This window comes from Stegostoma tigrinum, chromosome 5, assembly GCF_030684315.1.
Source record: "Stegostoma tigrinum isolate sSteTig4 chromosome 5, sSteTig4.hap1, whole genome shotgun sequence".
Taxonomy (NCBI): Eukaryota; Metazoa; Chordata; class Chondrichthyes; order Orectolobiformes; family Stegostomatidae; genus Stegostoma; species Stegostoma tigrinum.
Genome location: NC_081358.1, coordinates 81,579,283 through 81,605,267, shown reverse-complemented (window position 1 = coordinate 81,605,267; position 25,985 = coordinate 81,579,283). Strand labels below are relative to the sequence as shown.

General features: G+C 40.4%; 1 protein-coding gene across 5 annotated transcripts in view; it reads left to right on the top strand.

Annotated features, from left to right (window-relative positions):
* Positions 1-25,985, top strand: part of lpin2 (lipin 2) — a 104,235-nt gene that overhangs the window by 47,871 nt on the left and 30,379 nt on the right. For all 5 annotated transcript variants that reach the window (XM_059646087.1, XM_048529363.2, XM_048529360.2 and 2 more), the window contains 7 exons: positions 1,586-1,949; positions 5,826-5,925; positions 10,260-10,447; positions 16,741-16,834; positions 22,119-22,188; positions 22,659-22,748; positions 23,322-23,392. In XM_059646087.1, the coding sequence (XP_059502070.1) occupies positions 1,586-1,949; positions 5,826-5,925; positions 10,260-10,447; positions 16,741-16,834; positions 22,119-22,188; positions 22,659-22,748; positions 23,322-23,392 (977 nt within the window). The remainder of the gene's footprint in view (positions 1-1,585; positions 1,950-5,825; positions 5,926-10,259; positions 10,448-16,740; positions 16,835-22,118; positions 22,189-22,658; positions 22,749-23,321; positions 23,393-25,985) is intronic.

The window sequence follows — 25,985 nt, the reverse complement described above, 5'->3', positions numbered from 1 at the left end:
AATTATTCTGAAGACTGGCAGGTTATATTAAACAATGTTTCCCTTTGTTCATAGCAAACAATTACTGACTGTGTATCCATCTATCCCATGCTTGCAAAATGTACAGACACAGTATCCAACATTAAATGCATACTAATAGTAGATATAATTTGCTACATCATCCTCTGTGTACAAGGAATTATGCTGACAGCCAATTTAGAACTGTCCATTAGGCTTGTAATTAAGATGCGCATACTTGCATTGGAGGCTACATATAAAAATACACAGGGCTTCATTCTTCGCGGACAGAAAGAATGTGTGCACACACTGCAGAAATTACCATGAAGCTGATTGAGTCTACTTTGCCGTTCAGTGAGATTGTCACTGACTTGGTAATCCTCAACACCATATTCCTGCCATAGCCCTGTAACCCTTGATTCCCTTGTGGATTAGAAATCCTGTCTAGCTTGGCTTTGAATATACATCATGACCCAGGGTTGACAGTCCTGTACGCTTGTTTCAAAGCAGGCGAATAGGTTACAGCTATTGTTTATGGTTCATTTTTCAGGCTCAGCCTGTCTTATTTAAATGTAAAACAAAGCTTGGCAGTTACCTGTCAGTCACTGTTAATTGGTGCACTTTCCATGACACCGCCTCTACCAATCTGAGTCCATTGCCAACTAAACAGCGAAGTCCTTTGAGCGTAAATGTTGTTTTTCCGTGATATTGATATTCTTGTGAATTGCCCTGATGATAGCAAGACAGAAAGCTTTGATATAATCTGTCTCTTCAGCAATATTTAAGTTCTGCACAGTCAAGTAATTATAAAAGTACTGCTTATGGCAAGAATTAAACTAAATGGCAAAGTTGAAAAGCAGCATTGATTTAGAAAGGAAAACCAGTGTCATTTTTGTGCGCAATGGACACTGAGTGCATAAATAAAGAATGAATGACGTACTTGTCAGTAAATCATGATGTCACTGTTAGCATGCTTTATCTCACTTCAAAGTCATCATTGGAGAGAAACTTCGAGATTTTCCTGAAATGAATTACCTTATCACCAGGGTGTAGTCAAGACAGGCTATTGTCTTTCCATTAACTAGTTAAGGAATGTTTTCAGATTTATGTCCAATGAATTAATGGAAGGATAGTGGTTTCTTGGTGATGCGTTCTAAAACCCTATGTGCTTTTTGAATAGTCTTTCCTCATTGGTTATAGGTATTCAGCAACTTTGACATTTAATCCTATAGGACTTTTCCTCACTCGGCATCATTGAATGCAATCTTGCATGGTAGTCACTTCTTAAATCTATTTGCATAAGACATTAATCATTTTAAGTTGCCTCTACCTGTGCCTGAATTTATTTTCTTTGCATTTAAGCTTCATGTATCCTCAATTCTCTGCAAACTTGTGATTTTTGTTTTCCACACCACCTGACCCCATACTGCCTCCATTTGGGGTATTAATGGCAAGGCTTTGCCATTACTTCGTAATTTTATTCATGTATTCCATTCAAAGAGGTCTATATCAATTTGTGCTTAGTTATTTGAAATGTTTAATTTGTGCTTTTGTAGATTAGTTGAGCTGTTCAATTTGTATTCTACAGGTAAACAAAAGAGAGAGGCTGGAACATGCAGAAACTGTCCATATTACACCATCTGAAAATACTCACTTCAGGGTAATCCACCATTCTGATGCCATGGATGTGGATATCAATGCTCGCAAAATCATAACTCATACAGTTCTGAAGCCTGAGGCTAGAGCACTTGTGGATATACACCAGGCAGTTGCTGACAGTGAAGTTGCATCTTCTGAGAAAATGTTTAATAACGTGCTTTCTCAAGCTCAAGATTCACATGGTATCTCAGCAACTGGCATCTCTGACATGTCTCAGATAGACAGTACCTGTGTAGACACTGAAACCCAGATTCCAACTATTACAAAATTAGATTCACCATCAAAGAAAAAAGGTAATGTACTTATCTGTTGTACTACTGCATGTGAAAAGGTTATGCAAATGTGATTAATTCACCTGTATACTAATGTACATGTTTTGAATTACTGGCTTCAGACTTTAGGAAGGTGGTGAAGACTTGAGAGGGTGAGGGAAAGTTTATTACAATAGTTCCAGGTCTGAGGAGCTGCAGTCATGAATTGGCTAGACTGGAAAAATTGATACTTTTTTAAAAAAAGTTTAGAATTTATAAGAGTTGGCTGGACTTAGATGTTCCAGATAGATGTGACAAATTGTTGGCAGTGAGGTCAAAAGACAGGTGACCGAAATTTACATTCGAAAGTGGTTGAGGAATTTAGTGGCAACATTAATAAAAATTACATAGTATGTAGTTTAGGAACTGAAATGCACTGCTCAAGTGTGATGTAAAGAGGTGCGATCATGGGAAATGGGGAAAAAGCGTTTCCATGGATATGTGGAAAGGATGAGGCAAGTAGGAACAAGAACAGGCACTGAACCTGTTCTGCCATTCAGTGACATCAAAGCTGATATGTGGCCTAACTCTCTGAACCTTTATTACCATTGATTAAAATAAAATTATCTATCTCAGATTTTAAATCTAACAACTGATCTAGCATCAACTGCCATTTGTGGAAGAGAATTCCAAATTTCTGCGATCCTTTGCTTTGAAATGCTTCCTGATATCTCTACTGGAGTCAGAGTCATAGAGATGTGTAGCACAGAAACAGACCTTAAGTCCAATTTGTCCTTGCCAACCAGATATCCTAAATAAATCTAGTCCCATTTGGCCCATATCCCTCAACTTTTCTTACTGATATACCCATCCTGATGCCTTTCAAATGAGGTAATTGTACCAGCCTCTACCACTTTCTCTGACAGCTTATTCCACACCACCATCTCTGGAAAAGGTTGCCTCTTAGGTCCCTTTTTAAATCTTTCCTCTCTCACCTTAAACCTATCCCCTCTAGTTTTGGACTCCTCCACTTTGGGGACAAAGAAGACCTTGTCTATTTTGCCCTATCCTTGCCCCTCTTGACCTTAGAAACTTATCTAAGTTCACCTCTCAGCCTCCAATGCTCCAGGGAACATAGCCTGAACCGATCAAGCCTCCCCCATTAGCTCAAGCCCTCCAACCCTGGCAACATCCTTGTAAACCCTTCTCACACCTTCCTTCCTATAGCAGAGAGGCCAGAATTGCATGGGAGTTGGCCAATTTTGGAATATGACACTCCATGCAGTGACCAATAAAGGCAAGCATACCAAATGCTGCCTTCACTATCCTACCTACCTGCTACTCCACTTTCAAGAAACTATGAACCTGCATTCCAAGAAGTCTCTTTGTTCAGCAACTCTCCCCAAAATCTTACCATTTAAGTGTGTAAGTCCTGACCTGATTTGCTTTTCCAAAATGCAGCACCTCACATTTGTTTAAATTAAACAACATCTGCTACTCCATGGCCCATTGGCCCATCTGATCAAGATCACTCTTGTACTCTGAGGTAACCTTTGCTGTACATTACACCAGCTAATTTGGTGTCACCTGCTAGCTTACTAACTATACCTCCTGTGTTCTTATCCAAATCATTTTATATAAACGAGAAAAGCCATGAACCCAGCATCGATCCTTGTGGCACACCACTGGCCACAGGCCTCCAGTCTGAAAAGCAACTCTCCACCACTATCTCTAATCAGTCCTTGCCTTTCCAAATACATTTAAATCCTGTCCCTCAGGATTCCCTCCAACAACTTTCCCAGCACTGTCAGGCTCACCAGCCTCTAGTTCTCTGGCTTTTACTTACTGCCTTTCTTAAATAGTGACGCCACATTAACCAACCTTCAGTCTTCAGGCACCTCACCTGTGGCTATTGATACATGTATCTCAGCAACGTGCCCAGCAACCACTTCCCTAGCTTACCATAGAGCTCTAGGGTACACCTGATTTAGATTCAGTGGATTTATCCACCTTTATGCATTTTAAGCTATGAAGCACCACTTCCATAATATGGACAATTCTTCAAGATATCGCTGTTTATTTCCCCATGTTCTCTATGTTTCATATCCTTCTCCACAGTAAGCACAGATGCTAAATACTCGTTTAGTATCTCCTCTATCTCCTGTGGTTCTACACATAGGTGGCTTGGCTGATCTTTAAGGGGCCCTCTTCTCTGCCTAGTTATCCTGTTGTCTTTAATGTATTTGTAGAATCCCTTCGTGTTCTCCTAAACCCTATTTGCCAAAGCAACTTAGTCCCCTTTTGTCCTCCTGATTTCCCTCTTAATTATGCTCGTACAGGTAGTTCTGTAATGCATGTTTTTTGCACACAAATTGGCTGTAACATAATTGGCGAATAATGGACTCTGTTTGGATAACGCAAACTTTCTGCTGTATAGCGATTTTTATGCAGCAATTTCCCTTTAACGCAATTTTCTATTGCACAAGGTTACACGAGAATGCAACTATCATGATCTAGGAGAACCACTTGCACTGCCTTTTTCTCAGTCTGTGCCCCCTAATGGGTTGACATTGTGGGTTATTGGTTAGCTCTGCTGCCTCGCAGGGTCAGGAACCTGTGTTTAATTCCATCCTCGGGCGACAGTCTGTACAGAGGTTGCACACACTCCCTGTGTCTGCGTGGATTTCCTCCGTGTTCAGTTTCTTCCCATATTCCAAAGTGGTGCAGGTTAAGTGGATTGGCCATGCTAAACTTCCCATAGTGTGCTGACTTGGTGGATTTGTCATAGAAAATGCATTGTTACATGGATAGGGTGGGGGTGTGGCCCTGAATAGGATGCTTGGAGGTTTGGTGTGGACTCGATGGGCCAAATGACCTGCTTCCACACTGTAAGGATTCTATATCAGAAGCTTTTAGTTCTAGGATCTCCAGCCAGTGGGAAAAGTTTACCCTTATCTACCTTGTCTCTTCCTGTTAATGCCTTGAAGACTTTGATCAGATCAACCTTTAACTTTCTAAATCGTGGAGAAAATGGGCCTAACTTGTAAAATCTCTCCTCAAACCTTAACCCTTGAAGCCCAGGCATACCATCCAAGACCAATGTATTTTTCCTCAGGTGTGGCACCCAGATCTGCTCTTAATATGCAAGGGGGTCTAAATAGGGTTTTGTATAATTGCAGCATAACCTCTGCATCCTTGTACTCCAATCTTCTAGTTTAATAACCAGCATGCTGTCAGCCACCTTGATTATTTTCTGCACCTGTCTGTGGCATTTGAAGATGTGTACACTTAAATGCCCAAGCCATTTTGGATATCTGTTGTAACTTTTTATACCATCTTGTAAGTACCCTGATCTATGCTTTCTCAGTCCAAAATGGATAACCTCGCCCTTTCCTGTATTGAAATCAATCTGCACAGCTTTCCCGATTCGTCTAGTGCCAATATCTGCACAGACAGCGATGCTGCCCATGACTTTCTATGCTTTAATCCAAGCCCTTATTGAATAATGTGAATGATGTAGGCCCTAACACAGGTTTTTGTGGGGCATCAGTAGTCATGTCCAGTCAATTTGAGTGTCCACCCATTGTCCCTACTTTGTCACCTGTCACGCAACCACCTTCCCAACCATGTCAACAATTTGCTGTGAAATCCATGGGCTTCTACCTTCGTTAACAGTTATGTGACTGAAAAGAGATTGCTGTTGCAAAGAGCCTGCCTGGTCTCCAAGGTTAGTGGCTTCCTGTAATTAAGCTGTGATTCTGTTCTGTTTACTGTGGGATACAATGAGGGTGACCTTACCCTTTGCAGCAGGAAAGGAGATAATGAGCAGGGTTTAGGATTTTTTAAGTGTGGAAAAATATTGGATGTATCAGTTTTTGTGGTTTCCAATATGCAATATAATTTTACATATTTTTGTAGGTCTCCACAAACGAAGTCAGCATCAGGGACCTGATGACATTTATTTGGATGATCTAACTGTTTTGGCACCTGAAGATGCTGCTCGCTATTTTCCTAAAAGGTGCTACATTGTCTCCATCTGTATGTAAGGATTTCCTTCAGTAGGTGGTTTGAGAGTGCTGAGACAAACAATGGCCTCAATAAAGATACGCGGTCTTTGGGCTTCCACAGAGAATGCTGGTTCAGAAGAAAAATTGCTGTGATTTGATTTCTCCTTGATTTAGGATGAGGAAATATTTAAGGCTGGTAATGAAGAAATGCAAAAGATATCCCCAGTTTAGTAATGTTTGCCGATAGATACCTGATCCAAAACCCTGCTTCAGGCTGACAGCTATTATAGGAGTGTGAATAATCTTTGTGAAATACCCAAGGTGTTTCCAGCAAAATGAGTAAATAAGAAGGAGCAGTGAACGCGTTGTGGGCTGGTTGGTAGAAACAAAGCAATTATTCAGGGAGATTAGTTAGGGGCTATGTCATTGTTTAAACTCAGACTTGCCCTTCATTTGTTTATCAGGTTTGTTTAGAGATATAATTATATTTATCTTTAACAGATGAGTAGCATTACAAGTAGACAATGTACTCATTAAATGAATCTCATGTCCCATGTTGCTCATCTTTTGATGTGTGGCACTGTCACTTTTCTGATTGGGTGGTTTAACAGTCCAGCAGTTATAGAATAATGTGTTGCTGTTGGACTAATTGTTCCTCAGCGTTTGCAAGCATGTTTTACAATCCTATGATGTCAAGTTCCCTTATTAACCAATGTTCCAATCAAAAATGGATAGAAAAACTGCCAATAAAACATTAAAATTCATACATGGGAAAATTTCTTTCTGGTAGGAAGAAATAACAAATTGAACCAATAAAAAAGTTTCACATTCTGTGTGCAAAATATTTTTTGGCCACCACCTTGAATTCTCCATTGGGGAAGAACTTTGTACTCTCAAAACTGAAAAACACAATGAATGTTAGATAAAAATTTTAAAGACACTAAACTTGCCAACACAACTTGAACGAATTGAGTTAAAATTAATGGAGCATGAATTTGAACAAGATAGGTATAGCGAGAGATTGGATGGGACACGCTGTGGCCTTCATTCTGCATGCTTTTGATGGAAGTTTTGGTTTTATCTAAAGAACATGTGGATTTTCTGGGTTTTTATTTGCTATGAATTACAACCAGTGCCGAGAAGATTTTATTGTTTGCACTTTTAAATAAAGAAGAATGGAGAAGCAATGAGCTAGCACAAATACCAGCGATATCATTGAGCCAGGTAATAATTACTAATGGGGCAAATGAAGAGATAACATAAAAACAAAAAGAATCTGAAAAGAGACATGAAAGATGATTTGAGTGGATGGTGGGAGAGAGAAGACAGAAGAACCTGAGACTGATTAAATGGCTAGAAATTAGGAATAACGACAAATGTGCGTGCTATAGGTCAACAATCAGAATATACATGTGAAAATTGTAGCATGATGTAGAGGCAAGTATGGCAAGAGATTAGTTGTTATGTTGCTTAGCCTTATTCCAAATAAACAAACAGGTGAAATTTTATTTGCGTTTTGTTAATATTTTATGACAGCTCACAAGTTCAAAATTCAGTGGATTAAGAATCACTGTAGCATTCAAAAATCTCTTCAGTTGAAATTTCCTGCCCTTTTGGGGAGTTTCTGCAGTCCTTGAAATTAGTAAACATCGAAGTGTCTGTTAGTAATACATTTTTTTTGCAAAGTGCATAAAGCTGGTTGTGGAAATTTGGAGCAGAAGTAGGCCCTTAGGCCCTTTTTTAAAATTCTGTACCATTCAAGAAGATGATGCCTGATTTGATTTCTATTCTGAATTCCGTATTCCCATCTGTCCCTGACAACCTCTTGATACTCTTGCCTAATAAGAATTTTTCTAACTGTCTTTAAAATATTCAATGATCTTTCCTCCACTGCTTTCTGACACACAATTTTCTAAAGTTGCACAACCCTTTTTTTTGAGGGGGAAAAAAAATTGTACTTGCCTTTTTGCAAAAAAGACTGATTTTAGAACAGTGTCTATTAGTTCTGGACTCCCCCACAAGAGTATACATCCTTTTGATATCCTCTTCAAGATTATTCAAGATCGGATAAACTTGCACGAGTTCATTCCTCACTTGTGAAACCTCCCCAGCATATCCAAGCTATTCTCCTAAAACAACCCAACTAAAACAGTACTAATTTAGTAAACCACCTTCTAAATTCACAAGAGGTGTTTCAGCCCTTCCTTAAATGAGACTAATCTCTGTACAGTATTCAAGATATTGTCTTGATGCCTTGCATAATTGAAGCATAATTTCTATACTCTTGCAATAAAGATGATTATCCCTAGATTTCCTCATGTACTGTATCTCCATGCTAACAGGCACTGTCTCCAGCACTAGAGCACCTTGATTACTCTGTATCTTGGTATTTTGCAATCATTCTCTATTTAATTAACACTATTTTCATTCTTCCTGCAAAGTGAGTAACTTCACATTTTCTGAAGTTATCCTCCATCTGCTAGGTTTTCACTCATTGACTTAACCTCTGCAAGTAATTTATGACAGGCTGCATCTGTGTTATATCATCTTCATGACACCCTTTGCTACCTCAAGGTCATCAATATATTTAACCAGCCTGCCATCAATCCCTTCATCTAAGTCTTTGATGTAAACTGTAATATGTTGATTGTCCAGTGCAGAGCCTTACAGAATCGCTCATCGCGTCCTGCCAATCTGAAAAAAGTTATGTATACTCTGTCTTTTCTGCTAGCCGATCTTCTGTCCATGCTAGAAGGTTAATACCATGTCATGATTTCCTCTATTGACTTAGAACTTTTCATGTTGAGCCATGCCAAATTTTGAAATCCAAGTACAGTCCATTGTTGGCTCCCCTTTCTCCAGAGCATCTCTCACTGCTTCAAAATTTCAATAAATTGACTAAACAGGATTTCCTTCTCACAAAACCATTCTGACTCTTCCCAATTGTTTTTCCAAGTGCTTAGTTATGACCACCTTTTAATGAGCAATTCTAGCAACTTCCCAATAACAGTCATCAAGTTAACTAATCAAGTTCAGGTCTGGCAGCTCCATTGGTTTGCACACTACCACTTTTTGCAATTTCACTAAGATCTTCTCCTCCTCTGTCAATAACAAACGTGCAATATTATTTCTTGTATATTTCATCCTACCCCATGATTACTCTTCTGGGGCCTGGAGACCACTCCCATGAGTGACTTTCGTATACTATTTCTCGTCTCCACTGAAACAGATTCAATATAACCTCCTGAACCAAGGTAATCTCAAGCTACGTCAGCAATTGATTATGAATGCTACCGTTCCACCTTTAGTGAGCTTCCTATTCTTCTTTTATGCTCCTTAATATTCAGGACCCAATCTTTATCATCCCCTAGCCAAGTTAATGGTTATTGGATTATGGTTGTTCACATTATTCTGCATTAGTAGTTGATTAACTTTGTTTCAAATGCTGCACGGATTCTGAAGCAGAGCTTTTAGATTTTCTTCATCCTCCTAATATGTAACATTTAATAACTGGTGTTCTTCCTCCAAACCACCCTAGCCCATCCCTTCCTGCTATTCTCTGGCCTTCTCGTTCCACATTGATATTCTACTGTCCTGTTTTCAACTGTATTTGTTGACTTGTTATAGTTTCTCAAATAGATATTCTAGATCTATCACCACTAGCACTGTCACCAGCACCTGCACACATTGACACAGAGACACACATTTAGCATAAAGCCCTGTTATATGCCTAGTTATGCAGCCAGAACAACTGGCGTCTAATCTGTCCAAACAGTACGTATCTCACTTCTACTCACAGTTCCCTGTGAGGCAGAACCCACTTCTCTTAAGTCATCCATTCACTTATCTAATATGATTCATCCCTTCTCATTGCAAATATCCCTAGCCAGGCAGACAACACAACTATCTGTACTATCTGTGTTGTTTGCTCTGATTAACAGTGTCAGTCTCTTTCACTGTATGAGCCCTGTTACCATCATATTCTCTTACTATCCTCTTCCCCAACTTGAATGCCATTCTGTAGTGGGGTGCGTGGGCACTTAGCTCATTCACCTGGACGGTAGCAATCATAATTGCAATTATGATATCAGCAGTATACTTTAAAGGAAATTGTTCTCTTGATGTGAATAGTACTAGCAAAGCCAAATTATTATTCAACCATATTTGCCCTGTAAAGGTGATGAGCCGTCTTGAGCTGCTGATGCCCTATTACTACTATTGTATGTTAAGTGTGGAAATCAGGATTTTAATCTTGCCATGATGCATAGCTAAGTCATATGTGCAGACATGTCTATTAATTACTACAACACTGACTGTGAAATTTATAAGTCTTTTTTTCTTATAGTGAGTTTGACAGCAGTTCTAAACGGTGGACTGAATCAGAGACCTGCTCTGGTTCTCAGTCACCACAGTCAGTAGGAAGTGCAGCAATGGATAGTGGCACTGAATGCCTTTCTGATTCAGCAGCTGACCTGCAAGATCTCGATCTCTCACTTTGTGGAGGTCTCAGTGAAAATACTGAGATATCGAAAGGTAAAACAAAAGTCAGAATTTGAAAGCTCAGAGCGCTTAAGTTTTTAATTGTTCTTTATTTTCACTTGTTAAATTTGCAGAGGAGGGTATTTCATGACCTCTGTTATCATGATTAAATGTATAGGTTTGCAGCACTGAAATAAACTGTTGGATCCATTGTCCACCAGTGTTTTTGCTTCTCACATCTCTGTGCTGACTGTTTACTTTCCATTTTCTCAATCATCCTTATTTAACTTATCCTTTAAATATATTATTGCTTGAGCTTGTGTTCTTTGGTTGTGCCACTTGTTTAGTTACCCTAATCTCCTACAGTACTGTTTTATATCTTTGTAGCCAGCTTGCTTCCATTCTGCTGCTTGGCTCAATTCCACATGTTCTGATTTTAACAAAGGGTTTACTTGTATCTTAATCAGGTGGCTTTTGAAATTTCAGATAAGTGGCATATAATGAATTACTGTTACTTGCTATTTCTGTTGCTGCTTCAAACAATGCAATCGTGTAGAGTCACCTTTCTTTTTGAAATCTCTGCTGTTCTAGTTTTAGTTTCTGGATGCTTTTTCTGTTGCATTTTTGAGTAAAGATTTGGTTTATGTTTTCTAGCTGAAAAACTAAGCTAACTGGTGTTTAGTTTTCCAAACTTGTTCCATTGCCCATTTTCTAAACCGTGAAATTCCCACTAGTGCTGTACCAAATCTCTGGCACTTCTTTTTTCTGTAATCCATGTGTAGGGAAGAGTCTTATCCTCTGCCTTTTTGATTAGTTTATCAATTGTGTTTCTTTGCTATAAATTGCTTTATTGTTTTTCTTGTCCTGTCATTTCCTTGAACTTGATGTTAATAATATTGCAATATACCTGCTGCTGTTGCCCTTCAAGGTGCTGCAGGCTTGAAAGGAGCCTTGTTGGTATTCATGGTAAACATTTGTTAAAGTAAAGTTCAGTATTTGTGTCACTTTTCCGAAATTGTCTCTGAATTTATATTGTGCACATTTAGTAGCTCAATTCCGAGCACTTCCGATTCTTCTTTTGTGTCTGTGAAATAGTTTCCATTCCTGGATTGCTTTATTAATTGTTTCATGTGCACTTTCCTTCTGCAATTTCTTTTGTCAATTTCTCCTTTTGTTGACTCTGGACCTGAGTTTGAATCTTGCCACGATAGGTGATGAAATTTTGATTTCAGTACAAAATATCTGGAATTAAGAATCTGTTGATGACCATGAAAGCATTGTTGGAAAAACCCACCTGGCTTATTGATGTCCTTCAGGGAAGGACATCTGCTATCCCCACCTAGTCTGTCCTATGGGACTCCAGACCTACAGCAATGTGGTTGACTCTTGACTGCTTTCTGAAATGGCCGAACGAGCCACGCAGTTGCTTAATTCACTAGGGGGTCTCAACAAAGATATATGATACCAGATGGACCACTTGACATCTACTTAAACATCAGAAAATATGGCAGCAGAGACAGCACTGTAAACTCTTCAAAGTTTTCTTCACTGACATCTGGGGGCTAGTACACAAACAGGGAGAGCTGTCTCAGACTAACAAAGCAACAGCCTGACACAGTGAAACTCACGGAATTGTAACTGACAGTCTTCTTCCAGACACCACCACCTTGCCTGGATATGTTCTGTCACAGTGTCAGGAGCGCCACAGCAGAGGTGGCAGTGGAGTTGTGTACAGTTAGGAGGGAGTTCAGTGGGGATTTCAGTGAAAAACCACCAAGAGCAGCTTGGCAACAGCATTACTGATCGAGCTGATCAGGTCCTAAAAAACATAATTGGCTCAGACTGTGGCAGGTAGTGAGGGAACCAACAAGAGGGCAAAATAGCTACTTGACCTCAGCCTTACCAATCTGCTGGCTGCAGATGCGTCTGTCCATGATAATATTCGTAAGAGTGACCACCATACAGTCCTTGTGGAGATGAACTCCCATCTTTGCACTGAGAATTATCTGCAACTTCATGGGCTGGCACGTACTCACTAAACAATTACTATCACACCCAGTGCTCACCCTGGCTCAATGGAGAGTGCAGGAGAGCATGCCAGGAGCAACACCAGGTACACCCAAAAATGAGGTGTCAACCTGGTGAAGCTACCAAACAGGACTATTTGCAGACCAAACAGCATAAGCAACAAGTAATTGACAGAGTTTAGGCAATCACGCAACCAACGGATCAGATCCAAGGCTCTTTTAGTCTTGCCATATCCAGCTGTGAAGTGTGGTGGTCAATTAAACAACTACTGGAGGGGGAGGCTTCACAAATATCTGTCCACTGATGGAAGAGTCCAACTCATCGCATGTTGAGTCGACGATCCATCTCTGCCTCCTTCAGTGGTGTCTCAAATTTCAGGTGTCAGTCTTCAGCCAATTTGATCAACTCCATATTTTAAATAGAAAGAAACAATTTGAGGCATTGGATGCTGCAAAAGCTATGGGCCTTTATAAGTAGTAAAGACTTGCGCTCCAGTTTTTGTCACTCCCCTAGCCAAGCTGTTCCAGTACAGTTACAACAGTGGCAACTAACCAACAATGTGGAAAATTTCCCATGTATGTACAAAATAGTACAGATCCAACTCGGCCAATTACCATCCCCTCAGTCTGCACTCATTTATCAATCATTTGAAACATTCTTTCCCTCTGTTTTAGAGTGTGGTGTTGAGGGAGCAGGCACAGCGAGCTTTCCCCAAACATCCAGAACTGGCTGCTTTTCTGGAATAATCTCCAGAATTGATCTTTGCTGAATTTGATGTAATTGAGGATGTCAGCATCAATGCTATCAAGTAGCACCCGTTCAGCAAAAACCTGCTGACTGATGTCTAGTTAGGGTTCCACCAGGAGCACTTGGCCCCTGACCTCACTACAACTTTGGTTTAAATAAGGACAAGAGAGCTGAATTCTAGAGGTGAGGTGAGGTGAGTGTGAGAGATGTTGGCTTCAAGGAGCCCAAGAGTTACTGGAATCAGTGCATATTGGTGGCTGACTCTTTCTTTTGCTGGTCAGAGTTGTATCTGGTACATGGGATAATGGTTGTAGTTGCTGCAGGTCTGTCATCTCAGCTGCAGGAGGTTTCTTCAGTATAGTGTCTGAGGCCCAACCATCTTCAACCACTTAGTCAATGATCTTCCCTCCAATGTAAGATCGGAAGTGAGGATGTTCACCATTGAGAGCATGATGTTCAGCACCATTCCCAACTCCTCAGATACTCAAGCAGTCCATGTCTTGTTGCATTTGGACTTGCACAATATCCAGGCGTGGGCTGAAAATTAACAAGTAATATTGGCACCACAAATGACAGGTAGTGACCATCTACAAAAAGAGTCAATCTCATCATCACTCCTTGACATTCAATGGTGTTATCATCACTGAATCTCCTGCTATCAACATCCTGGGCATTACCATTGATAAGAAACTCAGCTGGACTTGCCACATTAACACAGTGGCTACAAGAGCAGGTCAGAGGCTAGAAATTCTGTGGCTAGTAACTTGCCTTCTGACACCCCAAAGCCATCTGCAAGGCACAAGCCAGGGGAGTGATGGAATATTACTGACTTGCCTGGATGCGTGGGGTTCCAACAACGCTCAAGCTTAACGCAATCCAAGACACAGCGGCCCACATGTTTAGCTCCATATCCACAAGCATCCACTCTCTCCTCCTCCAGCGCTCAGTCACAGCAGCGTGCACTAATGACAAGATGCACTGCAGAAATTGACCAAAGATTGTTAGACAGCACCTTCTAAACCCACTACCACTTTCATCTGGATGGACAAGAGCACCAGGTATGACGGAATACCACTACCTACAAGTTCCCCTCCGAGCCACTCACCATCTTTCTTGGAAATATGTCACTGTTACTTCACTGCTGCTGGGTCAAAATCCTGGAATTCCCTCCCTAAGAGCATTGTGGGTCAACCTACAACATGTGGACTGCAGTGGTTCAAGGCAGCAGCTCCCCAACACCTTCTGAAGGGTAACTAGGGCTGGACAATAAATACTGGCTGGCCAGTAATGTCCAATTTCCATGAGTGAATCAAAAAGCAATGTACTTTAACGATATCTTCAATTTCAATATTGTCCTTGCATTTTAGTGCTCTGCTATTGGCTGTTTTTCTTATCTTTTGTAGAAAGTATATTTCTCCTGAACAGTTGATCAATGTTTTAAACATTTCCCACTCTACGTTTTTCTCCCCAAATTTACCATCTGTAGTTGCTGTCTTAGTCCCTCAATGAGGTTTTTTCTCTTTTTGCCTCTGGACCAAGGCTTTTTTAAGCTCAGCTGTCTAGAACCCAGACTAAGCATTGGGCCATCTTGACAGAATTGTCAATGACACCCTCTGCTACTTTGACTGAGAACTGACTGTGTTGATAATTGGACAGGTCAGATTTCACGTGTTTGTAGGCATGGCATACTTTGTTAGTTTACTATATTCATAATTTTGTTTTATTTATGCTCATTCAGGATTGTTTAGTAATACTGCCGTTGGTAGAGTTGGTATCATTGGTAGGCAACTCTTAAGTCCATCTTGGGTCAGCAACTCCCATTTTGAGACTTGGTGCATTTGTAAAAGTCCAGGTCCTTGTCATGAAATATTTCCTAAAGTAGTGAGTAATGGTCTTCTGTCTTGTGAGGTAATTTGTTTGTTTGTTTTGTGGTGGTCAACTCTGGTAAACATCACCTGATCTGTTCAAGAGCCCCACTCTGCTATGGCAGTCTCTGCCATATTAGCTGTAGAGGAAGACAGTGGACAGAGAGCATAAAGAAATGCTGGCTTCTGTTTTCTCTGGCCTCCCTTCTTTGCAGCTGAACTTTTAGCTTCTACTTATCTCTTCCAATGACTCTCCAAACAGTTAACCTGCAGAGTTCAAGTCTATTAGCGACTTTTTTCTCAGTGTTAGCAACTACCAGCTTCAACTTCATATCTTGCCTGCAGTTATCCTTGTGGCAGAGCTGTGGGCATGGAGGATGCCACATCCAGGGACCTGGCATCGTACAGAAAGACTTTGGATGGTCATATTCATTAGTTTATTGTGGATTATTCACCCAGTATAGACTTGTCTTAGCAATGTGCCCTGCTAAGAAATGTGGAAAACAAAGCTGAAATGGCAAACATGGAAACTGAGGCTTTTTATCCTGTCTAGACTAGTAATGAGTCCTGAGTAAGCTGGTGACAGTATACTAAGGACTCTGGCTTGGTCCGCTCACATTTTGATGTTCTTGGCTTGCTGTTGGCGTGTGTTCAGCTTGGATGTGAGACTTGCAACTTTGGTGTTTGTTGATTTCAGCATCAATTGATAGGCTGCTTGTGATTTATGGAGCTATGTGAAGCAACCAATAGTATCCAACTTTGCATTTGTTTTAACTGATGGTATTAAACCAAACTATACTTTTAAACAGCTATCACAGTAATTTGTTAAACTATTATGATTTGATTTTTTTCCTTTTATTAGGTGAATCATAAGAGATCAATAGCACAAGTTAACTGTAAAGTGTAACAAAATTAAAATAATAAAACTGAAGAAATGTGCACTGGGCAATGTAATGATAGAATTTCCCAGAATAGTTACAGTACAGAATGGCTTCTTCCTGTTCTGTAACTATTCAGCCATTCTTGCCTCTGGCTGTCCAAAAGAAGACCCATTCATCAAGATTCCCCACCTCTACTTTGTAGCTCTGCTTGTTCGTCCTTCTCAGATATTCCAATTCCCTACTGAATGTCTCGACTGATCCTGCTACTACCTCCACTCAAGTAATCCATTGCAGGTCCTAATGACTTGCTCTGTGAAACACAATTTTTCTTTGCACTGACTTTGCTTTATGGTCAACTACCTTTTAAATCTGCACCCTCTTGTCAATTCTTTCCCCAATGGATATGGTTTTTCCCTATCTCCTTTGCCCATATTTCTCAAACTTGAATTTGTACTCTGAATTTTTATCCACTTTCAGTCATGTTGACACGGGAAAACACTTGGTGTAGCATGGGGGCTCTTCTCATTGGGGGAGAAAGCCAGAAGCCATGTTTAAAGGAACAACTTAAATCAGTTATTTTTTTGAACAGCTTGTAAAGATCAGCTGAAGTTTAGGATCATGTTTCATGGACCAGACAAGTGTCGACATGGGAGTAACTGGATGAAAGTAGAATTCATCAACTTCTAATAACAAAGGAGGGCAGAAGGCAGCAAATCATTCATGTCTAATGTATTCAAAATCAATTCTAACTAATTGATAGGTCATGTCAAAAGGGACAATTTGAGATCAAAACACTTGTAAAATGGTATTTCACATTCTTTTGCAGAGAAATTCTTGCAGCATCTTGTTACCTATCAGCAATTTGCAGAAAATCCTGGGATTATAGATGATCCTAACCTTGTTCTAAGAATTAATAACAGGTATAGAATCCAGTAATGTAATCATTGTCTCCTAATTGTGTGTGTGTGTGTGTCTGTGTGTATTTTGACTGAAACAGTTTATTTCAAAGTACAGTGATAATGGGAACTGCAGATGCTGGAGAATCCAAGGTAACAAAGCTTGGAGCTGGATGAACACAGCAGGCCAAGCAGCATCTCAGGAGCACAAAAGCTGACGTTTCGGGCCTAGACCCTTCATCAGAGAGGGGGATGGGGAGACGGACCGAAGATGGAGAGAAAAGAAGATAGGTGGGGAGGTAGGGAGGGGATAGGTCAGTCCAGGGAAGACGGACAGGTCCCGGACGTGGGGCGAGGTTAGTAGGTAGGAAATGGAGGTGCGGCTTGAGACGGGAGGAAGGGATGTGTGAGAGGAAGAAAAGGTTAGGGAAGCAGAGACAGGCTGGGCTGGTTTTGGGATGCAGTGGTGGGAGGGGCGGAAACGAGCTGGGCTGGTTTTGGGATGCAGTGGGGGGAGGGGAGATTTTGAAGCTTGTGAAGTCCACATTGATACCATTGGGCTGCAGGGTTCCCAAGCGGAATACGAGTTGCTGTTCCTGCAACCTTCGGGTGGCATCATTGTGGCACTGCAGGAGGCCCATGATGGACATGTCGTCTGAGGAATGGGAGGGGGAGTTGAAACTGTTTCGTGACTGGGAGGTGCAGTTGTTTGTTCACAACAAACAACTGCACCTCCCAGTCGTGAAACAGTTTCAACTCCCCCTCCCATTCCTCAGACGACATGTCCATCATGGGCCTCCTGCAGTGCCACAATGATGCCACCCGAAGGTTGCAGGAACAGCAACTCGTATTCCGCTTGGGAACCCTGCAGCCCAATGGTATCAATGTGGACTTCACAAGCTTCAAAATCTCCCCTCCCCCCACTGCATCCCAAAACCAACCCAGCTCGTTTCCGCCCCTCCCACCACTGCATCCCAAAAGCAGCCCAGCCTGTCTCTGCTTCCCTAACCTTTTCTTCCTCTCACCCATCCCTTCCTCCCGTCTCAAGCCGCACCTCCATTTCCTACCTACTAACCTCGCCCCACGTCCGTGACCTGTCCGTCTTCCCTGGACTGACCTATCCCCTCCCTACCTCTCCACCTATCTTCTTTTCTCTCCATCTTCGGTCAGCCTCCCCCTCTCTCCCTATTTATTCCAGAACCCTCTCCCCATCCCCCTCTCTGAAGGGTCTAGGCCCGAAACGTCAGCTTTTGTGCTCCTGAGATGCTGCTTGACCTGCTGCGTTCATCCAGCTCCACACTTTTTTATCTCTATTTCAAAGCACAGTTGGTTGTCTGGTGTTGTCTTTGATTGTAGCAAACCGAAAGAAATTAAACACCAAATAACCTTTCTCTTAGGTAGTGTTTAATCACTTAAAGTCAGAGAGGTCTACAGCATGAAACAGGCCCTTCAGCCCAACTTGCCCATGCTTACCAGGTTTCACAATTAAACTAGTCCCATTTGTCTGTGTTTGGTCCATATCCCTCCATACCTATCCCATCCATGTACTGTCTAAATGTTTCTTAAATGACAAAATTATACTGTCTTCCACCACTACCTCCAGTAGCCTAGTCAAGACGTTCCCCACCCGTTGTATGGAAAAAATTGCCCCACTGCACCCTTTGTATCTCTCCCCTCTCCCCTTAAACCATTTCTGAAGAAGGGTCTAGGCCCGAAACATCAGCCATACTGCTTGGCCTGCTCTGTTCATTGTAATCCCGTAAACCTATGCTGTTTAGTTTTAGACTGCCCTACCTGGGGAAAAAGCTGTTGGCTATCTACCTTAGCTATTCCTGTCATGATTTTATAGACCTTTACGAGGTCATCCCTCAGTCTCCTACACTTCCCCTTTATAATTCAAACTTTCACTAGGATGCTATCTGAACTGGAATCTTTTCTGCACTCTTTCTAGTTTAATAATATCCTTTCTACAGTAGGGTGACCAGAACTGCACTCCATACTCAATGCATCCTCACCAACATCTTGTACACCTACAACAAAACATCCCAACTCCTATATTCAGTACTCTGTCCAATGGAAGCAAGCATGCTGAAAGCCTTTTTCATCACACTACCTACATGTGACTACATTTTCAAGGAGCTATGAGCCTGTATCCCTAGATCTCTTTGTTCTATAATATTCCCTAAGGCCGTACCGTTGACTGTGTCAGCCCTGCCTTGGTTTCATTCATCAAAATGCAACACTTTACATAAATTAAACTTCATCTGCCATTCCTGAATCCACTAGCTCAGTTGATCAAGATCTCGCTGTATTCCCAGATAACTATTTTCGCTGCCCACTATACCACCAATCTTGGTGTCATCCACAGACTTACGAACAATACCTCCTAGGTTCTTATCTAAATGATTTATATAAATGACAAATAAGTGGACCCAGATCTAATCCCTGTGGCACATGCTCGTCAAAGGCCTCCGGTCTGAAAAGCAACCCTCTACAACCATCCTCTGTCTTCTATTGTCAAGCCAATTTTGTACCCAGTTGGCTGAATCTCCCGGAATCCTGTGAGATTTAACCTTACTCAACCAACTAGCATGCAATACCTTGCAAAAGTCTAAGTTGACAAGGTCTGTCCAACTGCCCTATTTACTTGGTACCCTTTCAAAAACTCTCAATCAAATTCGTGAGAGACAGTTTTTCATGTTCAGAGCCATATTGACTATCCCAAATGAATGCTCGCCTCTTCAAATGCCTATAGATCTTGTCTTTCAGAATCCCCTCGAACAACTTACCCTCCTTTAGACATTTGCCTCATTAGTCTGCATTCCCCTGCAGCTTTTATTAAATAATGACACACCCTCCAATCTTCAGGTATCTCGCCTGTGGCTGTTGACATCTCTGCTAGGAGACCCGCAATCTCTTCCCTAGTCTCTCAAAATTCTGGGATACGTTTCATCAGGTGCTAGGGATTTAACTACCTTAATGTGTTTTAAGACTTTCAGCACCACCTCTTCTGTCAAGTCATCACTTTCAAAGTCCATATGAGAAATATTCATTTAGGATCTCACCCACTTCTAATGACTCCGCACATAGACAACTTTGTTGATCTTTAAGAGGCCGTATTCACCCCCTAGGCATTCTTTTGACCTTCATGTACTTGTAGAATCTCTTGGACAAATATGGTAAAGGAGAATACAAAGCCATCTTGTGTCCCCATTAACCCTCCTGACTTCTCTCAACTGTACTCTGACGCCCTCTGTACGCTTTGCAATTCACTTGATCCCTGCTGCCTTTTATGTCATATGTCTCCTTTTTCTGATCAAGGCCTCAATAACTGTAGTCATCGATGGTTCCCTACCTTTCACTCTAACAGGAACGGGTTGGCCCTGATCCCTTTAACTAGCCTTTTGATAGCCTCCCACTTAGCAAATGTCTCTGCCTGCAAAATGCCTCCCCCAAAAAACTTTTGAAAGTTCCTGCCTAAAACCATTGAGACTGGCCTAAGCTCAATTTAGCAGTCCCAGTTAATGTTCGGAAAGTTTAATCTCCTACTATTACAGTCCTATTATTCTCACAGCTATGTGCGATCTCCTTGCGTTATTTGCTCCTCAATCTCCCGCTCACTATTGGGAAGCCTTTAATACAGTGTTATCGAAGTGATCTCCCCTTTTTTCATCGTTTGGTCTGACCCATAGTTGTGCAATCTCTAAATTAGAATAGTGTGCAACACGTTTCTTTATTCTTCATAGTCATATAGCATGGAAACAGACCCTTCAGTCTAACAGGGTTTCTGAACTAATCTAGTCCCATCAGCTTGTAATTATACCATATCTCTCTAAGCCTTTCCTCCTCTTGTACTTGCCCAAATGTCTTTTAAATGCTGTAACTGTACCAGCAGCTACCATGATTTCTGGCAGTTCATTCCATGTACGTGCCACCCTCTGGAAAAAATAATTCCTTGTGTCCCTTTTAAATCTTTCCCCTCTCACCTTAACCCTATGCCTTCCAGTTTTGAATTCCCCCACTGCAGGGAAAAGACTTTTTTTTTGCTAATCATCTTGTCTATGCCTTCCACGTTTCATAAAACTCTATGAAGTCACCCTTCAAACTCCTCCACTCCAGGGAAGATAATCCCATTCTATCCAGCCACTCCTTATAATTGAAACCCTCCGTTCCCAGTAACATCCTTTGTAAATCTTATCTGCTTTCAGAAATTTCAAATTGAATAATATCCTTGCTGTAGTCAGGTGGCCAGAACTGCAAGCAGGGCTACAAAAGTGACCTCCCCAAAGTCTGCAACACGATGTCCGCACTTCTATACTTAAAGCTCCTGCCAGTGAAGGCAAGTGTCTGATTCACTGCCTTCATTATCCTCTCTATCTGTGACTCCCCTTTCAAGGAACTATATACCTGAACCCCTAGATTTCTCTGTTCGACAGCATTCTGTAGGGTCCCACCATTAACTGTGAGAGTCCTGCCCTGGTTTGTTTTATTGCATTGATCTAAATTAAACCCCATCTACCACTTCTCACCCCATTGGCACAGCTGATCAAGATCCCGTTGTACTCTGAGAGAACCTTTTTCACTGCCTACTATGCCACCAATTTTGGTATCAGCCTCAAACTTACTAACCATGCTTCTTATATTCAAATCCAAAATGTTTATATGATGACAAACAACAGTGGACTTAACATCAGTCCCTTGGAACACTGCTGGTCACAGGCCTCCAGCCTGAAAAACAGCCCTGTACCACCGCCCTCTGTCTTTGCTATCAAGCCAATTTTGTATCCAATTGGCTAGCTGTCCCTGGATCCCATGTTATCTAATTTGAATCTTTGCCATCAGGAAAAGAAATAAAATTGGAAGAATGTAGAAGTATAAGAAAAGAAGATCCAGAGTAAGATTTATTTATTCCTGGAATTAACTTATTCTTTACATCAGTGAACATTTTATTATCACTTTTGATTCTATCATGAAGAATTCTATTGCAGATCATTGCTGATAAGGATTATACCAGCTGGAAATGTTGAAGATCTTAAGTGTATAAGCATTAGGAACAAAGCGACTTTTGTCTGTTTTGAATGTGTGTGGCTCAATTTTAGAAATTGGTTTGTACTGCTGAGTTGCGGCTTCTTTCTTTCATGTAACTATTTGATTAGCAAAACACTCCTTCAGCTTTGTTTCTAGGGTTCTATCTGTAAGCAAAATTGCAGTAGTCTTTCCACACAGTGCTTTTTTTTAATTGCAGGAATACTGTTTGAATTATCTTATTTTCTCTGGAGTTACTTAAGCAAAATATTTAATTTTACAGATACTATAATTGGGCATTAGCTGCTCCCATGATTCTGAGCATGCAGGCTTTCCAAAAGTGCCTACCCAAGGTAAAAAAAAAACTCATTCTTGTAAGATTGCCGAAGTAATATTCTAGTTTGTGCTAATGGAGCAAGAGTCTAATTATAATCGGCAATGCAGCATTTGAGTAGTCACCTGCTTGCATTTTGAATGGAAATTGTACCTTTTTAAAATCCATTACATTGATTGATCCATTACAATTTTCTGCTCTTTCTCTCCCATGAGAGAAGAAAGGATAGTGGTACTACCTGAACTCCATACTCAAACTGGCCAGCATGAATCTGATGAGCAAAATGGCCACCCCCTGTGCTGTTATCACTCTGAATAGTAGGTGTAAGTTTTAGAAATGTAAAATATTTTAATGCAAATCAAGTAGACAAGCTTAAGATATAAGGAAATGAGAAAATATGCTGAATGGGGAACATTATCTATGTTTAACTCGACTGTGAATGTAATATATCTTGGTTTTTTTTACAAAACATAGATTCTTTACCTATAGGCAACAATTGATGACTGGGTGAAAGAGAAGATGCCAAAGAAGTCTGGCAGATGGTGGTTCTGGCGTAAGAAGGACAGTGCTGTCAAGCAGGTATTATTGTCAATTTGTAACAAGATGGAGTAGGATAAATTTGAGTCTGTAATGGTTTATGCTTTGTTAAATTCAAAGAATTATAGGTAAATCATCAGCATTTTGAGTATTAGCTTCCAAATATTAATATTTTTCACCCTCATGACCAAATATGAAATCCTACCCATGGGATTTTCTCCTGAATTTTTGACATTTAGTATACAAATTTGCATCAAACTTTTTTTGAACTCTTAACGGGGATATCATGTCAGAAATATTTTAGACTTTGGTAACTTTGTTGAACGTTGTTATTTGTGACAAGCCCCAAGCTGGAAGACATCAGTTTTATCAGGATCTCGCTCCCCTTGCCCTGTGGCATGCAAACTGTGGTGGTCAGAAGACAGAGCTTCGGGTACTAGTGAAGGTTTCTGTTTTCTATTAACTGGGCTATCATGTAGAAATTGACTTTTTTTTTTATTTTGCCAAATCTGTGTGGATAAATTTACTGGTTGAATTGTGTGGATGATTAGAAATATTTATTTTCCCATTTTGGTTTCTGTTATTTCCTATGTGTTATTGTCTGTGTATTGGCAGCCTGAAATAAAACAAGAGAAATTGAATGAAAGCAGCAAACCTGATCAAAGCCAAAACTCTGCCTTCAGCAGGTAAATCTTTATAATTTCACACACTGAACAACAATTATTTTAGTTATACTGCATTGAAGAGTCTTTTACATTCAGGATTTATTGGTTTTAGTAGAGTTACCATTTTTTGCTCATCTCAAGTTATATAGGAAAAAATTATTTTTCTGTACCTCAAAAGTTTTGACTCATGCCTGTAGAATAAAAGTAAACCTTGTACACATCCAGTAAAAACTCCAAGTATTGTTGTTGTGAGGGTATAAGAGGAAGGATGGTACTGACTGTGGAATAGAGATGATAGTTCTCTACACTCCTCCATTTTTGTCTTGTTTTTGTGTCACACCTTACTAGATCAGTATGTTGAAAATAAAGTCCGGCCACTCCCAGTAGCCATCACAAAAGTTAACATTTTTGAAAGAAATATGCAAAATCTACTGGGGATAATGGGAACTGCAGATGCTGGAGAATCCAAGATAATAAAATGTGAGGCTGGATGAACACAGCAGGCCAAGCAGCATCTCAGGAGCACAAAAGCTGACGCTTCGGGCCTAGACCCTTCATCTCTGAGATGCTGCTTGGCCTGCTGTGTTCATCCAGCCTCACATTTTATTATCATGCAAAATCTACTGACTACGTGAATTTTTTTTTCTAGGTTGATAGAAAGCACAGGCTAGGTTTCTGTACTGGATGGAAAATTACTATTTCATACAGGTTATTTGATTTAAGCTAGAAGTAAACTCGACAAACGAAAACTCTCAACCCCTTTTAATAAACTCCCCTATCAAAAACACACAAACAAAAGCAAAGACAGAACTCATAGGCTGAGGAAAAATTGGGAACATAGTTCCGTCATCATTGTTCACAAAATTTGTTGGGTTGTTTCCTGCTGTTGTGAAGGTTTCTATTCAATCTACTTTTTTTTCCAAATATTTCCACTAGTTTGCCAGAGGCACATGCAGGCTTTTTCGCTTATGAAAGGTTTCAGGCTTATCAAATTCAAAGTTAGAACTTGCAGCATCTGCTGTTGGAAAGATAAGTTGATTTTCTTCAGGTTTAAAGTAGCATACTGCAGAGAACTGTGTAAGAATCTTTTTCTGCCACAGACGTGCTGATTTCATGTCTGTGTCTCTGGTCTGACTAGCTTTTCATTGCCTTGCTGACACCTCAAGCCGATCCCCTTGTTGGCCTTTTGTCAATGATGATTGGCCCTTAGTCCACACCAGTCTGAAAACTCTCCACACCAGTCTGCATTACTTGTGAGCAATCCCCTTGGCTTCAGTTCATTTGCACACTGCTGGAACTCACTGTTGCCCAAAGTGTTCACAACAGGTATCAAATTCTTTACTTTCAAAACATGCAGCCGTCCTTGTAAATCCCTGGGTTTCAAAACAATTTGTTCGCCCGTCAATCCACCATTTCAAAAAGCACAAAAATAAACAGATATGGCCTTCACATTATCATTATCCACACTTGAAAGTAGGAAAGCTTTCAGAATCTGTGCCAGATTTTGTTTTCCCTTTTCCCTCGATCACTTCCATACATAATTTGACATGAGTTAACTATATAACAGGGTGCTTCTTGGCTCAGACATAAGCCAGATTTTAACTCATTTGTCAACTATTGACATGCACTGTTTTAAGATTGGGTCCAGTGTGTCTCAGTAGGAATCTTCCAAGTAAGTTCAAAATAAATAGAATACTGAGGAATAAGTGATCATTATACCAATGAATTCCACGTTAATAAAAGAAAAATATTGTGCAAGTTGGAAATCTGGAAAAACCATGCTGGAGAAACCCTGTAGATCTTGCAGTAACAGTGGAGAGATAAACAGTTAAAGTTTTGAGTTTGGCATGACTTCAGAACTAAAATGATTGGAAAATTAGTTATTTCTTGTACTTTTGACAGACAGGAAGAGCAAGAGGGCATATGGTATGAGGGCCCAACGTAAAAGGGTTGTTGCTAGTGGAGGAAACAAAAAATGTAAAAAAGATCGAAGTTGTGTAAGGGAGAGAATTAATTCTTTCTACTATGTACAAAGTAAACAAGACCCAAGCGCGACACAGCTGTGTTCCTATTAAGATCATTTGTTTGCCATTCTCCGGTCCCACAAGCATGTTTAACATAAAATCGATTATATGGGTGTGAATGGAGGGCTAACTAAGATTAATTGAGTCAACAGACTTAGACTTAAATGGCATAAGTAAATCGTGGAAAACAAACAAACATCTCAAAATATTTAACATAACTTTTTTAAATGAGCACAAATTCAAAGAAAGTTCCACCCTTAAATTATTAAACAAGTTACTAATTCTGTTAATTTAAAGAAGCAGATTGTAACATTGCAAAGAGTGGTAGTAAGCATGAGGACCATCAAACCCAACAAAGGGCAACAGAAATGTTGATGGAAATAGTTTACTCTTACATTATATTATCCAGGAGTATTAAAACTGATTTAACAACTTTTGAAAATAAATGAAAAGGAAGAGAGTATTAATGTGAATGTTGGTCCTTTAGAGGAAGAGAAGATGCTACCATGGCATATGAGGAACTGGCAGAATATTGAACGTGCTTGACAAATTTATAGGACTTTTGACAATATTATAGTTGAAGAGAACCA